This window comes from Myiozetetes cayanensis, unplaced genomic scaffold (genome assembly GCF_022539395.1).
Source record: "Myiozetetes cayanensis isolate MyiCay16 unplaced genomic scaffold, myiCay2020 scf19, whole genome shotgun sequence".
Taxonomy (NCBI): domain Eukaryota; kingdom Metazoa; phylum Chordata; class Aves; order Passeriformes; family Tyrannidae; genus Myiozetetes; species Myiozetetes cayanensis.
In genome coordinates, this window is record NW_026087400.1 from 13372153 (window position 1) to 13388257 (window position 16105).

Below are 16105 nucleotides of genomic sequence, written 5' to 3' on the forward strand. Positions count from 1 at the left end.
GAGCCAGCCCCAGCCCCGCGGGAGGGGAGCTGCTCCTCTGCTCCCCATTGCCCCCCTTGCCCCGGTGTCAGAGCCCCTGATTCCCCCAGCAGGGCTGAGCGATCTCCTCGCCCCGGCTCCAGCCTCGCCCCCACTGCCTCCTCATCCACGGGCAGCGCGGGGCAGCCTGGCGAGAGCAGGGCTGGGACTTCCCAGGGCATGTTGGCACCATTTCTGCTCCCAGGGAAACCAGCCCACAGCCCTGCCCTCTGCCCACAGCAGGAGGCTGCAGCAAGTGCTGGGAACCCGCTTGGAGAGGGCTGTTCTTGATCAGCCCAGCATCCAAACTGACCTTGTTATCGCTGGTGACAAAGCCCCGTCTCCTCAGCAGCTTCAGAACATCCTTACGTTTATGGTAGCCCCTCAGGTGGGGGTCATGCAGGCAGTTGTACTGCATAGTGAGGTGGTGGTTGTAGGGGTCGTCCAGGGTGAAATAAGGAAATGGGTGGTGAAGCTGTAAGAGAGATTTTCCAGAGTACAAAGGAAGCAGAAGAGAGCAGCAAAGAGGTGCCACTTGGTACTTGTGAAAAGGTGCCACAAACCAGTGCGGAGAACTGGCAAATCCTTTCTCTCTGCATTCCAGGGAGCTTGGAGCTTCCCTGCACTGCCCAGCCCTGTCCGACTGAAGGGCTGCAGCTCCTGCTGCAGAGCAGGGGGCCACAGGAACTCCTCTATCTGAGGAATTGCTTTACCTTTTCCCCCAGCTTTCCCCTGCAGAAGACAGGCTTGGATCCGGGCTTCACAGGGATCTTGACCCCAATTGGGAGGCTCAGCAGGTCAGACTCCATTTCAGTGGTATCCCCTTTTCCCAGGGGATATTCTGGGGCCAAGCTGGGAACACACAGACACCCAGGCAGACCTGCCAGAGGGATGGGCTGTTGGGATAACTGTGGGGAGGGTGCCTGCAGCAGCACAGATCCCCTTCCCACCCCGGGATGGGGTGGGTTTGTGACAGGCTTTTCAAAATCTTATTTGGGGCTGGTGCTGCCCCCCCCCCCCGCAGCGTCCCTTTGTTACATCCTATATCCCCCCGTATCCCACTATATCACAATACACCCAGTAGTGCCTCTGCCTTTTGGCAGGACACCAGCAATGAGATGGTGCTCCACAGTTCCTTCCAAGAGCTCCTGTGGTGCTGTGCAGTGCTCCACAGCCCCTTCCAAAAGCTCTCCTGGTGCTGTGATCCTGCACTAACTCCTTGTGCTCCAGAGGCACAATAATTGATGTCCCAGTGAGTAGTTTAATTTGCCCACGGGGCATTGTGACATCATAGTGATGTCACATCACTGCATTGTCACACCACTGTGATGACACAGAAAGTGTCACACAGAAAGTGTCCACCAAACCTGTGGGTGGGGACCCCCTGGAGGCCTTTGTGGGCCTCCCATTATGTGTGACCTGGCTGAGAGAGCTCATGTGCCCAGGCCCCTTCCCCCTCTCTGTTCTGTCAGTCTGGGAGGTGAAGCAAGTCCTCACCAAAGGAGGAACTGCCAGGCCAAAGATGCCTGGTTTGGGCTTTGCTTTTCCTTTTCTCCCCTTTTAGACCTTCTTCCCTGTCATGGCCAAGCAGCTGCAACTCAGGCAATTGCACCAAACTGGATATTTGGCCCATCCCTGTCAACATCCAATTCCTGATTCACATCTTGAGAAACAGAAGAGAAACACAGGCTGAGGGAAATCCCCGTCCTCCCCTTCACTCAGGCTCCCCCTCAGCCCGGACACCTCTCTGCCACCTTCCCCATCTCCCCTGCCCTCGTTTCTGCTGCTCTCACTTCCCACCCCTTTTTGGTTGGATTTGGGGAGGTCTCCAGTGCCTGTTCCTCCAGCCCCTCTGGTTCATCGGGGCAGCTTTCCCTCTGCAGAGCTCCTGCTCATTAAACAAAGGCCAGAGACGGGCACAGCCATCTGTTGGACGTGCAGTGATCACCACGGGTGTCGAGGGAAACAGCGAGGGGCACAGCCAGGGATGGTGTTCCTCTCCTTCCAAAGCAGTTTCTGGCACACGCTCCAGCTGCAGCTCTTCTGTTCAACAAGTGGAGGAGCAGCACCAGCTGTGCCCCAAATTCCCTGTCCCACGGTGAGCTCTCAGCCACAAGGGCCATGTGTTCACACACATCTGCACCTCAGGCAGTGCTCAGAGAGCTCCATCAGCTCAAGTATGCGGTCCCGGGAGGGCAAGTGTGTGCAGTTGCAGCTGGAAAGCACAAATACACTTGGGGAGGGAGCTCGGGGTGCAGCTGCAATGGGAGCTGCAGGTTGAGCTTTGGGTGGCAGGACCTTGAGGCATGGGGACTTGTGGCACAGCGAGGGAATCGGACACTCAGAGACAGGGCAGGAACTGGAGACTCAGGAGGGAGAGCTGAGACTTCCTATGCTTGGACTGTGAAAGTACAAAAGCCCCGGGTGTTCAAGGCACCAGCTCGAGCTGTTTCTGTTCCTGCACTGTGAATAAATGGCTCTCTGGAACGAGACATCTGAGTCCTTGCTATGGGAAACCTGAGGTCGAACTGGTACAGAACCGTGGTCTGACTGTGCGAGTTGGGGGGCGTGAGGAGTCAAGCAGGGCTCCTGGGGCTTGCTGGAGCCGCCCTGACGAGGCTTTGATTCCAGCAGTGACAGTCTCTGGTGGTGGGAGCGTGACTGCCAGAGGGCCTCCTGCGTGCAGGGAAGTTTCCTTACCAAGAGGGATGGCTGGGAGCTGGAGCAGCCCCCAGGCCACGCATTCGTTCCCTTCGTGCTGACCGTGTGGGCAGGGAACAGGAGGGAACTGCGGTTTGGTCAGGCAGGAGGGAAGGACTCCTGGAGCCTGGGAGAAAGGAGGGCTGCTGTGCAGGGGTGGGGGCGAGTCCTGCCGATCCTGAAGGGCTGGAAATGTCCTGGGAAAACAGGTTTGGAGGGAGAGAGGGGGTGAGATCGAGGCTTAGCCTGATCTGCCACCCACTGCCTCTGATCCACAGCGGTTCAGGTGGAAAGACCTTCCAGAGGTTGGAGCCAATAAATTCCTGCACATGCCCCTCCTTCCCCGTGCCCCAGGGCTGAGTGCCCCTCCAGCCGCCCTGATGCAGGCTCCCAGCAGCTGGCATTCCTTTCTCTCCGCTCACAAAGGCCAAACACCAAAGAACGGCCTTCCTTAAGAACATTTTTATCTCTTCCCCGTTCTCCCACACGCCGGCCGGGCACGGCGACGCCGCGGGGCAGCCCCGGCCCGGGCGGCGGAGGAAGAGGCGCATCCCACCGCCCGCCTTCCCTTTCCCCTTCCCTTTCCCCTTCTCCTTCCCATTCCCGTTCCCCTTCCCCTTCCGGGCAGCCGCGCAGCCGCAGCCGCGGCGCCGGGGGCCGGAGCGCTGCCGAGCCCGGCCGAGCGCCGCCGGTGCCGCCGCGGGTTCCAGCCCCGCCGGGGTGGCTGTGGGGCCCGCCGGGTGGCTGTGGGGCCCCGCGGGGCCATGGCGCGCAGCCCGCGGCGGGCGCTGGGCGCGGCGGGCTCGCTGCTCCCGCTGCTGTGCGCGCTGCTCCGCGCCGCCGCCGACACCAGCACCGGCCGGGTAGGTGCGGCAGCGGGGCCGGGCCGGGCCGGGCGGGGGTGCCCCGGCGGTGCGCAGGGAAGGCGAGCGGGCAGCGGCTCCGGGCCGGGGCGCTGGTGCCCGCCGGGAGCCTTCCAGCATCTCCCGCCGGGCCGGGCTGGGCTGGGCTGGGCTGGGCCGGGCTGGGCTGGGCTGGGCTGCGCTGCGCTGCGCTCGGGGCTGCGGGCGCGGCTCCTCCGGGAAGCGGCCGGACAGGCGGCCGAGCCCCTCCTGGGTGAGCCTGAGCCTCGGGGTCCGCCGGGAGCTCCTCGGGGTGTCCGAGCGGGCACCGTGTGGGGGGTGCCCCGTTCCCGCTGCCGCCTCCGAGTGCGGTGGGCAGGGAAGGGGGATGTCAGAGCGGAGCCCCCTCGGAGCTGTTTTGGTCGCTGGGCTCTGCCCTCGCTGTCCAAGGGCAGCTGATTTGGGTCGGACCGAAGTGATGCAGCGTGTTGTTGTGTTTGTCAGAGGCCGAGGCAGGGGTAGCAAATGTCCGGTGTAGGAGCAGTTTTGCCCCTTGGCTTTGTCTTGAGCCCTTGGCAGTGTCCGTGTTGAATAGCGCTGGGTGTCCATTTACTCGGAGAACTTGGCCATGCCCAGCCCAGGGGCTGTGGCCCCGCTTCCCTTCCCCTCCTGGGGCACTGCATCCAGCTCTGGGGCCCCAGCACGAGAAAGGTGGGCACCTGCTGGGAGCAAGTCCAGAAGGGACCATGGGGATACTCCAAGGGCTGGAGCCCCTCTGCTCTGGAGACAGACTGGGAGAGCTGGGGGTGATTACTTGGAGAAGAGAAGGCTCCAGGGAGACCTGAGAGCCCCTTCCAGGGCCTAAGGGGCTCCAAGGGAGCTGGAGAGGGACTTGGGACAAGAGGTGGAGGTACAGGACGAGGGGGAATGGCTTTAAGCTGAAAATAGAATAGGTTTAGATTGGATATTAGGAAGAAATTCTTCCCTGTGAGGGTGGGGAAGCCCTGGCACAGGTTGCCCAGCGAAGCTGTGCCTGCTCCATCCCTGGAAGTGTCCAAGGCCAGGTTGGATGGGGCTTGGAGCAAACCTGGCCTAGTGGAAGGTGTCCCTGCCCATGGCAGGGGGTAGCACTGGATGGGCTTTAAGGTTCCTGCCAACCCATTCTGTGATTTTCTCCTGCTTTTGGAAGCAAGGCCATTTTGTTCTCCGACTTTTGCACTTCCTGACCTGAGCCCCCCCTCCTACTGCTGCGTTATGTTGCGGGAAGACAAACCTCTCCTCTCCCCCCTGTTCTGACTGATCAGGCTGCCAGTGGGAGAGCAGTGCATGCAGGTGATTCATCAGCACTCGTGTGGTGAGGACTGTCCTGTGGGTCAGATGGATTGTCCTCGTGGTTGGAAATAGCTTAGGGGATGTATGTTGGTCTCATAATAATCCTGGTCTAAGTACTGAATCGAAGGGCTGGGGTATTGGCTAGAAGACAAAAGCACTGGGGAATGTGCTTGAAAAGTTATGGTGAAAAGTTTATGAGAACAAGTTTTTGTTCGAGTTGGATTGGCATTTGCACTTAGTGGTGAACTAATATTCCATTTTCTACTGCTGTCCAAGTGAGGGAGAGGAAGAAAGGGGAGGAAAAAAAATCCCGAATTAATGTGTGTTTTGGAAAATGCTGTGCTTAGCATTTTGACAAGTTTGACACGTGGTTTTATCTAAGGCTGCATTTTAGGGGGGAGGCAGGGAAAAGGGACAAAACTCCTTGAGGAGAGGTGGCTGTTTTCCTGTTCTGACAATTTGCTGGTATCACCTGTGGGTAGAGGAAACATCCATCAAACCAGAGTCTCTGCAAACTTTGTGAGTGTTGGTTGTTTTGTTGTTGGGTTTTCTCTGTGTGGTTTTTTGTTTGTTGTTGTTTTGGTTTAGGTTTGGGGTTTTTTTGTTGTTGTTGTTTGTTGGGGTTTGTTTAAAGAATAATTCCTGTGCTCATTGCAAGTTGAACTTTTGTTTTCAGGGACAGCCCAGGGCTGTTAAGCTGTTTTCTTGGAATGATGGTCCACAGATAGCAGTGGGTTGTGGGCAGTGGGTTCTTGGGATCTTGCTGCTGTGGGGACTGAGAACTCTCATGCTGGCAAGGGGTCAGGGTGCACAGGAAGTCCCTGGAACAAGAACAGAGCCTCTTGGGCATTACTGGTGCCTCAAAGTTTGCCCCAGTTACTCAGTAGGGATGACCATTTTTACCTGGCAGGTCTGCCTTGCCCTGCCAGGACAGGTGATATTAAACTGGGTCTTCAGCCCTTTGTAGGGATCAGATGATACTACCAAACCCAACCGAAAAAAGAGAGATGGCTGAATTTTTTTGGCTAGTTTGTCCCTTTTTTTCTTTTGAGGAAACATTCTGAACTGTTAAGTTGAAAACTTACTGTGGCATCTTACCATCTGTTTCTTTCTTTTTCAGGGTTGGCTAAAAACGTATGGCTACTTACTTCCATCTGAGAGCCAAATGTCTGCCTTGCAGTCGGGAAAAGCTGTGCAGTCTGCAGTTGCCACTATGCAACAGTTTTATGGAATCCCAGTGACAGGAGTTTTGGACGAGACAACTATTGAGTAAGATTAACATAGGCTACTTTTGTCTTTCCCTTTCTTAATGCATTGTCCTGTTACCTGGGTGGTTGTTCCAGGAGCAAGAAGTCCTCCAAAGGGGTAGATTTGACTGACTGAGCCAGAGAAGTCTTGATTATGAAAAGGTGTCTCCAACAAAACCATGTGGGCAATTCGTCTTTTTGCCAGCAGTACTGTTTGTGTGAGGAGAAGCTCTAATTAACATTGTTCTTTGAACAGAGATCCACTGGTGCACAAGCAAAGTATGAACCCCGAGAGCTTCTCAAAGTAGAGAACATCAAGGGTTTCATATATTTCCGTCTCTGTCTGGATTTAGGTTAAAATTCTGGCTCCAGAAATGGCTTCTAATGTGTTTCTTAATTAATTGGATTTATGTATCTCCATAGATGCTATTTATGGAGATTCACAGTCTGAGTTGAAGTGAGCTGTTGTAGTCTGATGGTGGTGGTCAGAGCTACTTGGCTGTCCGTAGTTGCCATTTACTGGACTCTGGATGTTCCCTGCTGTATGTTGACCATGTGGTGGTGGTTTGACAGCTCAGAAGTGTCAGTGTAAATCACCCAGGCTGGAGGGACTGTGTTCCTTAGTCTACTCTTCAGTGTGTGTTGCAGAGGGTGGTGTGGAAGTGGCTCGTTGTCTGATTGCCTTGTCTGTAGTGCCGGGATCTGTCTGCTGTTGGTCTGGATTAAGGCAGCGTCTGTTGACTAAAGCAGATTGCAGAGAAGGTCTTACCGATGCTTTCTGGGGAAAAAAGGCATCTAGTGCTGAGCAAAAGGAGAAAGCCCAAATAATGGAACTTGCTTAGGCCCTGCCCACTGTCCCCTTGACCTTATTGCATGAGCAGACCCTTTTCTTTAGAGCATGCTCTGCCTGGTTCTTCATCTCTCCTGTTAGGGCACTGTGCTGGCAAAAGGGACGTGGTAGCACAAGAGAAAGGGGCACGGAGTAACCAAATAGTGTGAAGTACAAAGGGGTTTGGTTGTATTGCCTTCCAAGCTGCAAGAAGGGGAGAAACAGAAGAAATGAGTGAATTGGGCAGGAGGAGATCATCCTGGGCTGGGAGTGCCTCTCCAGTGAACATAACATTCCCTCCTTTAGCTCACAGGAAAAGCCCCTTGTTCTCCGTTGAGGGATAGAGAAAATCCTGTTTGCTTTTCAAATGATCTGGGAATTAAATGCTTTTTAAAGGTGGGGATTTTCCACCCGAGGTCTCTGTGCCATTAATAAGTTTGTAGGTGAATGCTGAAGCCATCGAGCAAGGCTGTGTGTGTGCACTTGGTGTGTAGAAGTTTGCAGCTGGGATGGTCATGAGTTGGAAGGGGATGGGGGAAGAAGGGGCTTGCAGTATTGGGGTGCTAGTTTGGAAAGTTAGGGAGCTGCTTCTGCTGCCTTGTGGGTGATGGGGGTACATGTGGAAGTCCCTGCTTTAGTTAATGAAAGTTTTTCTGGAGGAAAGGAAGGTGTTGCCCACATCTTAGAGGTTATATATGTGGACAGGGGGCTGATTGGTGCATGAACACCCAAAGGCTAGTGAGTGAAAAACCTAGATGGTTCCCTCTTCTGAAACTTGAGTCTCCAAAGGCTTGAGAGCTCAGCTGCAGCCAAACACTGGTGTGCTTTGCAGGCATGTTGGGTTGCTCTGCCTCCATCTGCCCTGAGTCAGTAGGCCCATCTGTTGTATGGCAGGGTGGAGCGGGAGTACCTGCCTGGAAACTGCGTGAACACAAAAAGAGGTCCTGATTGATTGCTGTTAGCAGTGAGCCTGTATTTGGAACTGGGGGGGCATCTGGCTGGGCTGTGTTGGGCTGTCACTTCCTCAGACCTGGTTGTGGGAGCTGAGCAGAAGGAAAAGAGCTGACAAGGCAGCTGCCTCCAGGGCTCGGAATTACTCAGGCTGTTTGCTAAGCTGTTATTTCAGTCTTTGTTACGAGTTTTAAGATTGCAGTTGTGAATTTTTCTGTCACTTCCATCAGTGTCATAAGTTCTGTCCCTTTAAAGTGACTTTAAGAATCAGAGTGCAGAGTTATTATTTTCTGTGGTTTCTTTGTTAGGCAACAAATTCTGCATATTCTGTTTACACTTACTACAGAAACCCAAAGTTTTTCATCTCCACATGCCCCCAAATCCTGAGCTTGTTTTTTCCTCCAAGATTGGTGCCCAAGTGTGTGAAAGCCACCTTGCAGGTGCTGCCAGTGGGAGATGGGAAGGAACACCAGCGTTGGTGATGCTTTTTGGTACCCAAAAGGAAGGTTGGGTGGGGGTCCACTCAGCAGAGGGTCTGTCTTGAAGGTGGCATGTTGAGGATATCTGGCTTCCTGTAAGGAAAGCAGGAGAGAAAACATAAACCAGATCTTCAGCAAACATTGTCTGCCTGCAGCTGGGGAGGGGAACTGTAGTTTTGCAGAGCAGCTGGGCAAGGATAAAGCCCTGGAACATGTGGAGAGAAGGCACATAGAGTGCCAACCAAAAGTGGTGACTGCTGTGTGTGTCACGGTCAATCCCATGGCTCTGAAGGGAACCAAGGAATAGTGTTACATGTGTTGGGAGTGCCTTGTGCTTTGTCCTGAGCCTGGTGTGTAGGTCCCTCACCTCGAAGTGTACCACAGCTGTTTAAGGATAGCACTTCCACCAGCTCAAGAGCAGGTGATTGAGAGTGACAGCTTCCTCTGTTAGGGAGAGTCTTGTGGAGGGCTTGGAGCCTGAACTGGGGCAAGCAGCTGTATCAGGACAAGAACTGGATGTCAGTGCTTTTGGAAATTGCCTATTTTCTGATGCCAGGCAGCTGGAGGAATGCAGTAGTCTATGCCTAAACAGTGCCAAGTATAAATTTTGATGATCCAGTGTTACTGGTGTTCCCATTTCAAAAAGCAAGGAGGGGGAAGCAGCCATAAGTATCTGAATCTTGCTTCAAGTAATTGCCTTTTGTTGTTGTTTGTGATGTGATGATTTCCCCTGGAACACAGTAAGGGTTATCCAAACTGCTCAGTAGGGAATGACTGTCATAAAGCTCAGCTACAGATGATCAACAGCAGCAAGCTACAGCTTTGTGATTATTTTGCCATAGGCCTGCCCTGCTGAGAAGAGCAGAGATGGCTGCATTTGTACCCTGGCCCATGTGATTAGACCAGGGCCCATATGTTTGGGAAGTAAGCTGAGTCAGGGAACTGATCCAGATAAACATTCTCAGCTTGACATTAGCTCAGGCAGTTGACAGCTTGGGTAGTGCTGAGCTCTGACCAGGTTACCTGGGCTTTGTTACTCGCTTTGTATCGGCTCTGGAACAAACTGTGGTAGGATATGGGGGTTCAGAGAGGCCTAAGTAGAATGAGGTTGAAAGAGGAGTTGGGCAGCCTGGACATCGTGAGTCTTTGGGCAGCTCTGCTTTGGAAATGTTGGCTCAAGAGGCCCTCAAAGCCCTGGCTGGTGGTGTTGGATTCCTCTGCAACAGCCCCTGCCCTGTGCCTGTACCTGGAGCTGGCACAGGGGCAGGGAATTTGCTGTTTTGGAAGGAATTAACTTACTTTCAGGTGTTGGGAAGGGGCAGCCGATGATCCTCCAGGAAGCGTGCTGAGGTGTGAGGCACTGCTGGTGTGTCAGATAGCCAGCACTGCCCCTGTGATTTCCCTACACATCCATGTTGGTTTGGTAGCTCTCCTCTGGTAATTTTTTTGTCTTCTGGATGATACTAATGAAGGTAAAACAGAAGGTAATTTTCTGACTGTAATCAGGGCCTGCTGATGCTGATGTTCAGAGTACTGGAGTTCTCATGAAGCTCAAGAGATGAAAACTGAGTTCACACTGTGGCTTGTGTAAGGTTATGCTAAAAACGTGGTGCCATATCATATGACTGGAGTTTTTTTTAAATAAAACAGCAAAATTCAGGAAATATCTAGGAGAACACAGGTGACAGTAAGCCTGAGATCTCTCCAGCAAAGTGCTGGAAGCAATGCAAAACAACACAAATAAAGGACAGTTGGAAAATTACAGCGTGTTGAGGTTGAATTGATACGGCTTTTCTAAAAGCAAATCTTAGATGTACCGCTTTTCTTTGAAGGTGGCAGCAGTTGTGTGGGCAAGACAGCTCTGATTTCCACAGGTTGCTTGGATTTCTGAAAGACGTACAGTGCTGATAAATGTAAGGTGATGTAAGCGGGGAAGATCTGTGCCAGCTTTATATGCACAGCTTGGGTTCTTGTCAGGTACAGTGCAATATGTATAACAACTCTCATTTGCTCTGTTCTTGGTGGGGAGAAGATGACAGATGACTGCACTGGAATTGATAAGCCCCTGGAGTTGTTACATAGAGGAAGTGGAATTGGAAAGGGTCAGCTTTGTGGCTGCCTGGACTGGGCTCTGTGTGTGTGTGTGCTGTGGAGGAACGTTCTGGTGGGGCTGTACGAGTGTCTGTCTGCTTGGTTTTAATTTAAAGGGTGTCCTGGAAAGAAGTCTTATAAACCTTCTACTGGTGATGGGAGATGCTCCCTTCCTGAAGGTGTGGGGCTGATATTTTCCGATGGATAAGCTGTACTTTGTTCGGGCACAAGCATGTGGGCAAACGTGGATTACTTGCCATGTGCTGGCTGTAGTTGGTGGAGGAGTGTCTGCATTTGGAGGCCAAAAGTTGTCCCCCAGGTGGCCAGGGAAGTGGGGGAAGCCTTACTGAGGAGGAGGGAGAGAATTTGGTGTCCAGGTTGAGAAATGGGCCGGAGTTGGCTACGATGCTCTTCTCACGTGTGACGAGGCAGTGGCACGTCCTGCAGTGTGTTCTTAAGGGCTTTGTGTCACAGTGGACACTTGTCTTTGCCATCAGAGTAAGCCTGAAGAGTTCCAGTGGCTGAGGGCAGTGCCAATCTGCCTGGGAGGCTGTGGCCATGTGCTTGCATTATTCCTGGGCTCTGCTCTGCTGTGCTGTGAAATCCTGAAGAATGTGGCTGGGGACCTTTGGAGACCAGTATCTGTAGCTCCTCTCTTTCTGTCCTTGTCTCCTTTTTCCCCAGCAGCCACATGCAGTGATGGGCAGATCTGTTCCTCTGTGAGCCACTTCTGACTCCTCTGGAGTGTACCCACACCAGCAAGCGGGTCAGTATTTTGAGGAGCAGTCTGTTTCTCCTTGTCTGAGAATCATTTCTGTTGGACGGAACTTCTTGAGACCACCTCCTCCAAACCCTTGCTCGTACAGGGACAGCTAGAACAGGTTACCCAGGACCATGTCCAGTTGGGTTTTGAATATCTCCAAGGATGGAGACTCTACCACTTCCCTGGGCAACCTTTGACAGTGTTTGAGCACCCCCAAGCTGGTGCAAGAAATAAACAAAAGATCTGCCCAGGCTGGAGGTAAAGGAGTTAGAGAAGGAGGCTGGACTTCTCTGATGGCAGTGCTTGGGACAACATCCTTTGCTCTTCCAGCTCACCTGGCCCTAGAGGCAAGAGTTTCCTACTTCATGAGTGACATCAGGAGTCGGGGGTCATGGGAAGGACCTCATGGAATTTGGTGTATGTGACCCAGAGACTGGAGTGATCTGTTCTGGTCATTAGAACCTCAGTCATTGTCTGTGAGGGTCGTGTTTGCACTTGTTCAGTTTTATCTAGTGAGTTAGGAACTGGATTTATTTTCCCTGGCATGGGAGCACTTCAGCAAACGGAGAGTGGATCAAGTAGGTGATGGGTGAGTTTGATCCCAGTGCACACACACACCTGTGATTTTGTCTCTTGTGGCATTATCATCATTAAGCTCTTGTCAAGCATAGAGGTTACATGATCTGGTATCTGTGATTCCAAAAGGAAAAATGAAGTCTTTTTGCTCTGCTGAGGTGTGGCTTGCCAGCAGAGATGGGGTGCACAGCTCTGTGCAAAGAGGGTAAACCCGAGAGAGGGAGGACTGAGCCCTTCTTGGGGTCTGCACTGGCCAACCCTCAGAGGTCTTCCAGTCACCCCCTGAGTTCTTTGGAATCTCTTTTTTGGATTCTTTGTTAGCTTGCCTTTTTTTCCCTTCCAGGTGGATGAAGAAGCCTCGATGTGGAGTTCCAGACCATCCCCACCTACGCCGCAGCCGGAGGAAAAAGCGCTATGCACTCACTGGCCAGAAGTGGAGACAGAAGCATATAACCTACAGGTACAGCCCCCTCCCTGCCCCTTTTCTGATGGGGAAAAAATGGTCTGGACTTGTTTGGGATGCAAATTTTGTAAGTACTTTTAAATTAAAACAGGATCCTGCCTGTGATGCCTGGTTAAGGCTTTCATTCTCAGAACGTGGTGCAGGGGAATACTGTCAGGGCACTGGAGTTACTGAAGAGTCTCTTATCAATTAGAAAATAACTAATCAGTGAAGGCACTTAAATCCCAGCCACCAATTGTGTGATTTTAGCAGGAAAATCTTAGTCAGCCTCTTTCTGTTCCATTTGAAATCTAAGGCTCTAGCCTTTAGATCATGTGTGATCTCTAACAAACCATTAAAGCAGAAAGAACATCATTGTCTGAAGTCGAGGTGCTTCCCTCCTCTACTGATTTGCAACGTTTTACTGAATATGTATTTTTGCAGAGGTTTTACTTCTGCTGCTGAAGTAGAGCTCTTGCTTTTGTCCAGGCTTAGGCCTGCTGAGGAGACGTGCTGGGGGGAGCTGCAGGTGTCAAATGAGGGCTCCGTGGAGATTGCTGTTTCCCAGAGAAGTGCTCTGAGTCAGCCAGGTCGTGAGCTTTTGAAAGGCAATTGCTGAGTGATGCAAATGGAAGTTTCTGACAATAAGAATGTCACTTCAAATCAAAATTAACCCCCTCCCCCCATTCTAGTTGAAATTACAACCATTTAAATTTTTTGGACGGGGAAAGGAGTTCGCAAAGGAGTGAAAGTTAGGAAGGTAATCATTAAGGAGAGGCTGTGATGATCCCTGTGGGTCCCTTCCAGCTCAGAATATTCTGTGATATAGGTGAGCAAGACTAGGACAGAAAGAAAGTCTGTGATGGAGAGGTAGAAATGTGAGTGACCAGCATGGGGAAGGTGCCAGAATGTGTAGGAAGAGATATGATGGTGTAAAGGGAAGGAATTAGGGACTGGTGCTCTCTGTTGCTTCTGCCAGGAATTCTGAGAAAGGAGGAGGAGGAGGAGGATTCTTCAAGTAACAGTGAGGAACTGCAGAGACCAGGAGGAGGGACTGGTTCTGGGGACTCATTCAAAGCTTCCACCAATAATCACTCCTTTAACTCAAATTGTAAAGGGACACCCAGCTCAATCAAAGACTGAGAATTGCTTCCATGACACAGATATTTCATATTCCCCAAGCCAAGTTTAAGAGATCATGAGTCTGTTATATGCACACACACAAAACCCCCCATGAACAGTGGTTTTTGAACTAAAGTTTATAATTATGGGATATTTATATGCACTTAAATGCCCCTTACCCTCCCCAAACTCTGTATTACCACCTGTCATGGACTGAGCTGCACAAATCTGGCAGGTCCATCACTCCTGTGAGCTCTAAAATATTTTGAGTAGTCCTGAGAATGAAGTAGCTCATGTAAGCATAATTTACTGAAAGGTTTGTTTCTCAGAAAGAATTTTAGTGGTCACTTTTTTTCGTGTACTGGATTCCATTTTAGCATTATAACTTCAGACAAAATCTGAAGTAATTTACATTTTTAAACGAGGTTACTCAGCTACCTACACCCAGATTGGAAAGGTTGTCAGGTTTTCAGGAAGTAATACAAAATCAACCAAGGCATTAGGAAGATTTTTATGAATAAATGTAGGCTTCAAATCAGGACCCTGGTTTTGTTGGTAACTTTCTTTGTAACAGCAAAACTTTGCATGCACAAAGTACTGCCTGGAAAAAATAAAGACCCTTTGGAAAGGGAAACCATGTGGCTGTATACTGATAATAAGTCTCCAATGTATTCTGCAAATTTAAATGTCCTTTTTTTTTTATTTCCCAGTGTGCACAACTACACCCCCAAGGTTGGCGAGATCGACACACGGAGAGCCATCCGACAGGCCTTTGATGTTTGGCAGAGAGTGACACCACTTACCTTTGAAGAGGTTCCTTACCATGAAGTTAAAAATGACAGAAAGGAGGCAGATATTATGATATTTTTTGCCTCTGGTTTCCATGGCGACAGTTCTCCGTTTGATGGAGAAGGTGGATTCCTGGCTCACGCTTACTTTCCTGGCCCAGGGATTGGAGGAGACACTCACTTCGACTCAGATGAGCCGTGGACCTTGGGAAATTCTAATCATGATGGTAAGAGTGCAGGTCATCTTTCACAGCAAGGATGGGTTGGATGCAGGCACACTGACGAGCTTTCAACTAGAAAGTATCTGCTTAGTGAAGCTTTTGCCTCCCGGGCAATGGTTCAGATGTTTTCTAGAACATGTTTTCTATCTTAAATGGGCAAATAATGTTGTTAGTTTGTTTGTGACTGTGCATGGGTGTGAATTTGAGGAGTTTGAGGATTTGGGCCTTAGTTGCTACAAAAACAACTCTGAGAGGGAGAAAGTGAACAAAAGAGTGTTGAAATGGTATCTCATGGAATACTTACCAAGGGCAATTAGAGTTAGTTGTAATGGTGAATAGAAAATTGAGAGTGAAGACATTTGAATGTCAAGTTGTTTTGATCCATACTTGTTTTCTCCGTCTGGGATTCCTTCTCCTGTCAGAGGTTGGGGCTGGCTGATTAGGTAAGGAAGACTGATGATTGGGGCACCAGTTTTTATCTCATTAAGCATGAAGAGTTCCTGCTTCTTGCTAACATTATCTTGCTCTCTAATGGCAATGAGCACTTTCTGTTCTATTTTCAAACCTTTGACTGAGGATAGTGATGACTTGTAGAAGGTTTAAGTTTGAAACCAGAATTTCACAGTGGCCTCATAAAATTTCTTTCCAGTTTCCACAGTCATAGCGATTTGGAGAGAACAATATGTCTTTCAGCCTTTAGGGATTCATGTTTAAGGATGTGATAAGGACTAGAAGTTTACTTGGACTGTAAATATGACTTGATTTTTAAACTGTATAAAAACATAGCAGTGTTGTGCCCGTGATGTCTAAGGACATGTGCAGAGGTTGATGTCTTGCATTAGGCCAAACGGTGTAGTTTGAAAAGCTTCCAGGCACACAGGAAACCTTCAGGCCTGCCCTAAAAGTGGCAGCTTGCTTTTAAGAATGGATTGCAAATGGAGAAAATCCCTCAGATCGTCTTTGACAGGAAATGGAGCTGTCAGGTTCAGTGTGGGAATGCTAATTGGTAGGAAAGCAGAAATTAAAGAGCAGTAACGTCTCCTGGCATGTTTAAATGACTAGATGAGATGTAGGCTGAGAAAGAGAGAGTTATAGCCTGTGGGATGTGGAGGGGGAGAGTGTGGAGAGCGTGGGAGGTTATAGTGTGACAGAGCAGCAGCCTCGCTGTCCTGAAACGTTAGGAATTTTTATTCCTAGGTTTGGGGCTGGAGGGAAGTTCGTAGGTTACCCTCCAGGATCAGGAGCGACAGAGACCTTGTGAGAGCTGCTTTTGCAGCAGCAGGGTGTGTTTGTGCTGTGTCAGTGACCTGTGCCTGTTCAGTCTGTGCTTGCTGGTTATTTGAGGTCAGCTATGGGGTGTGGAAGCCCAAGTAGGAGACCTGGGAGCGCTGGTGTCTGGGAGAGAAGGTCCTTACAGGAGGGTGGAAAGGAAGGCTTTGACAAGTTGTGGTGTTTTTTTCTATTCTCACTGGCTGCACAAAAGGCTTCCTTCTGGGATAAACTTAGCCAGGTTGAGAGGCAGCTTAAAGACTGGGAGGGATGTTCCTGGGGAAGTTTTTAACAGCTGGGTAGGATGTGCTAACATCACTAGGTTACATGATCACTTTTTTAAGGATTTTTTTTTTTTGAGTGTAGTTTTTAGGAGGGTGTTTGAGAGCAATGCATACAATGAGTAGAGAGTCTGTCTTTTTATGAAAGCCATTT

General features: G+C 50.6%; 1 protein-coding gene across 1 annotated transcript in view; it reads left to right on the forward strand.

Annotated features, from left to right (window-relative positions):
* The first annotated feature begins 3433 nt into the window (after positions 1 to 3433).
* The window catches only part of MMP24 (matrix metallopeptidase 24), a 43276-nt gene continuing 30604 nt past the window's right edge, over positions 3434 to 16105 (forward strand). The window contains exons 1-4 of the mRNA XM_050313482.1: positions 3434 to 3581; positions 6013 to 6161; positions 12172 to 12288; positions 14103 to 14407. Of these exons, the coding sequence (XP_050169439.1) occupies positions 3483 to 3581; positions 6013 to 6161; positions 12172 to 12288; positions 14103 to 14407 (670 nt within the window). The 5' untranslated portion in view covers positions 3434 to 3482. The remainder of the gene's footprint in view (positions 3582 to 6012; positions 6162 to 12171; positions 12289 to 14102; positions 14408 to 16105) is intronic.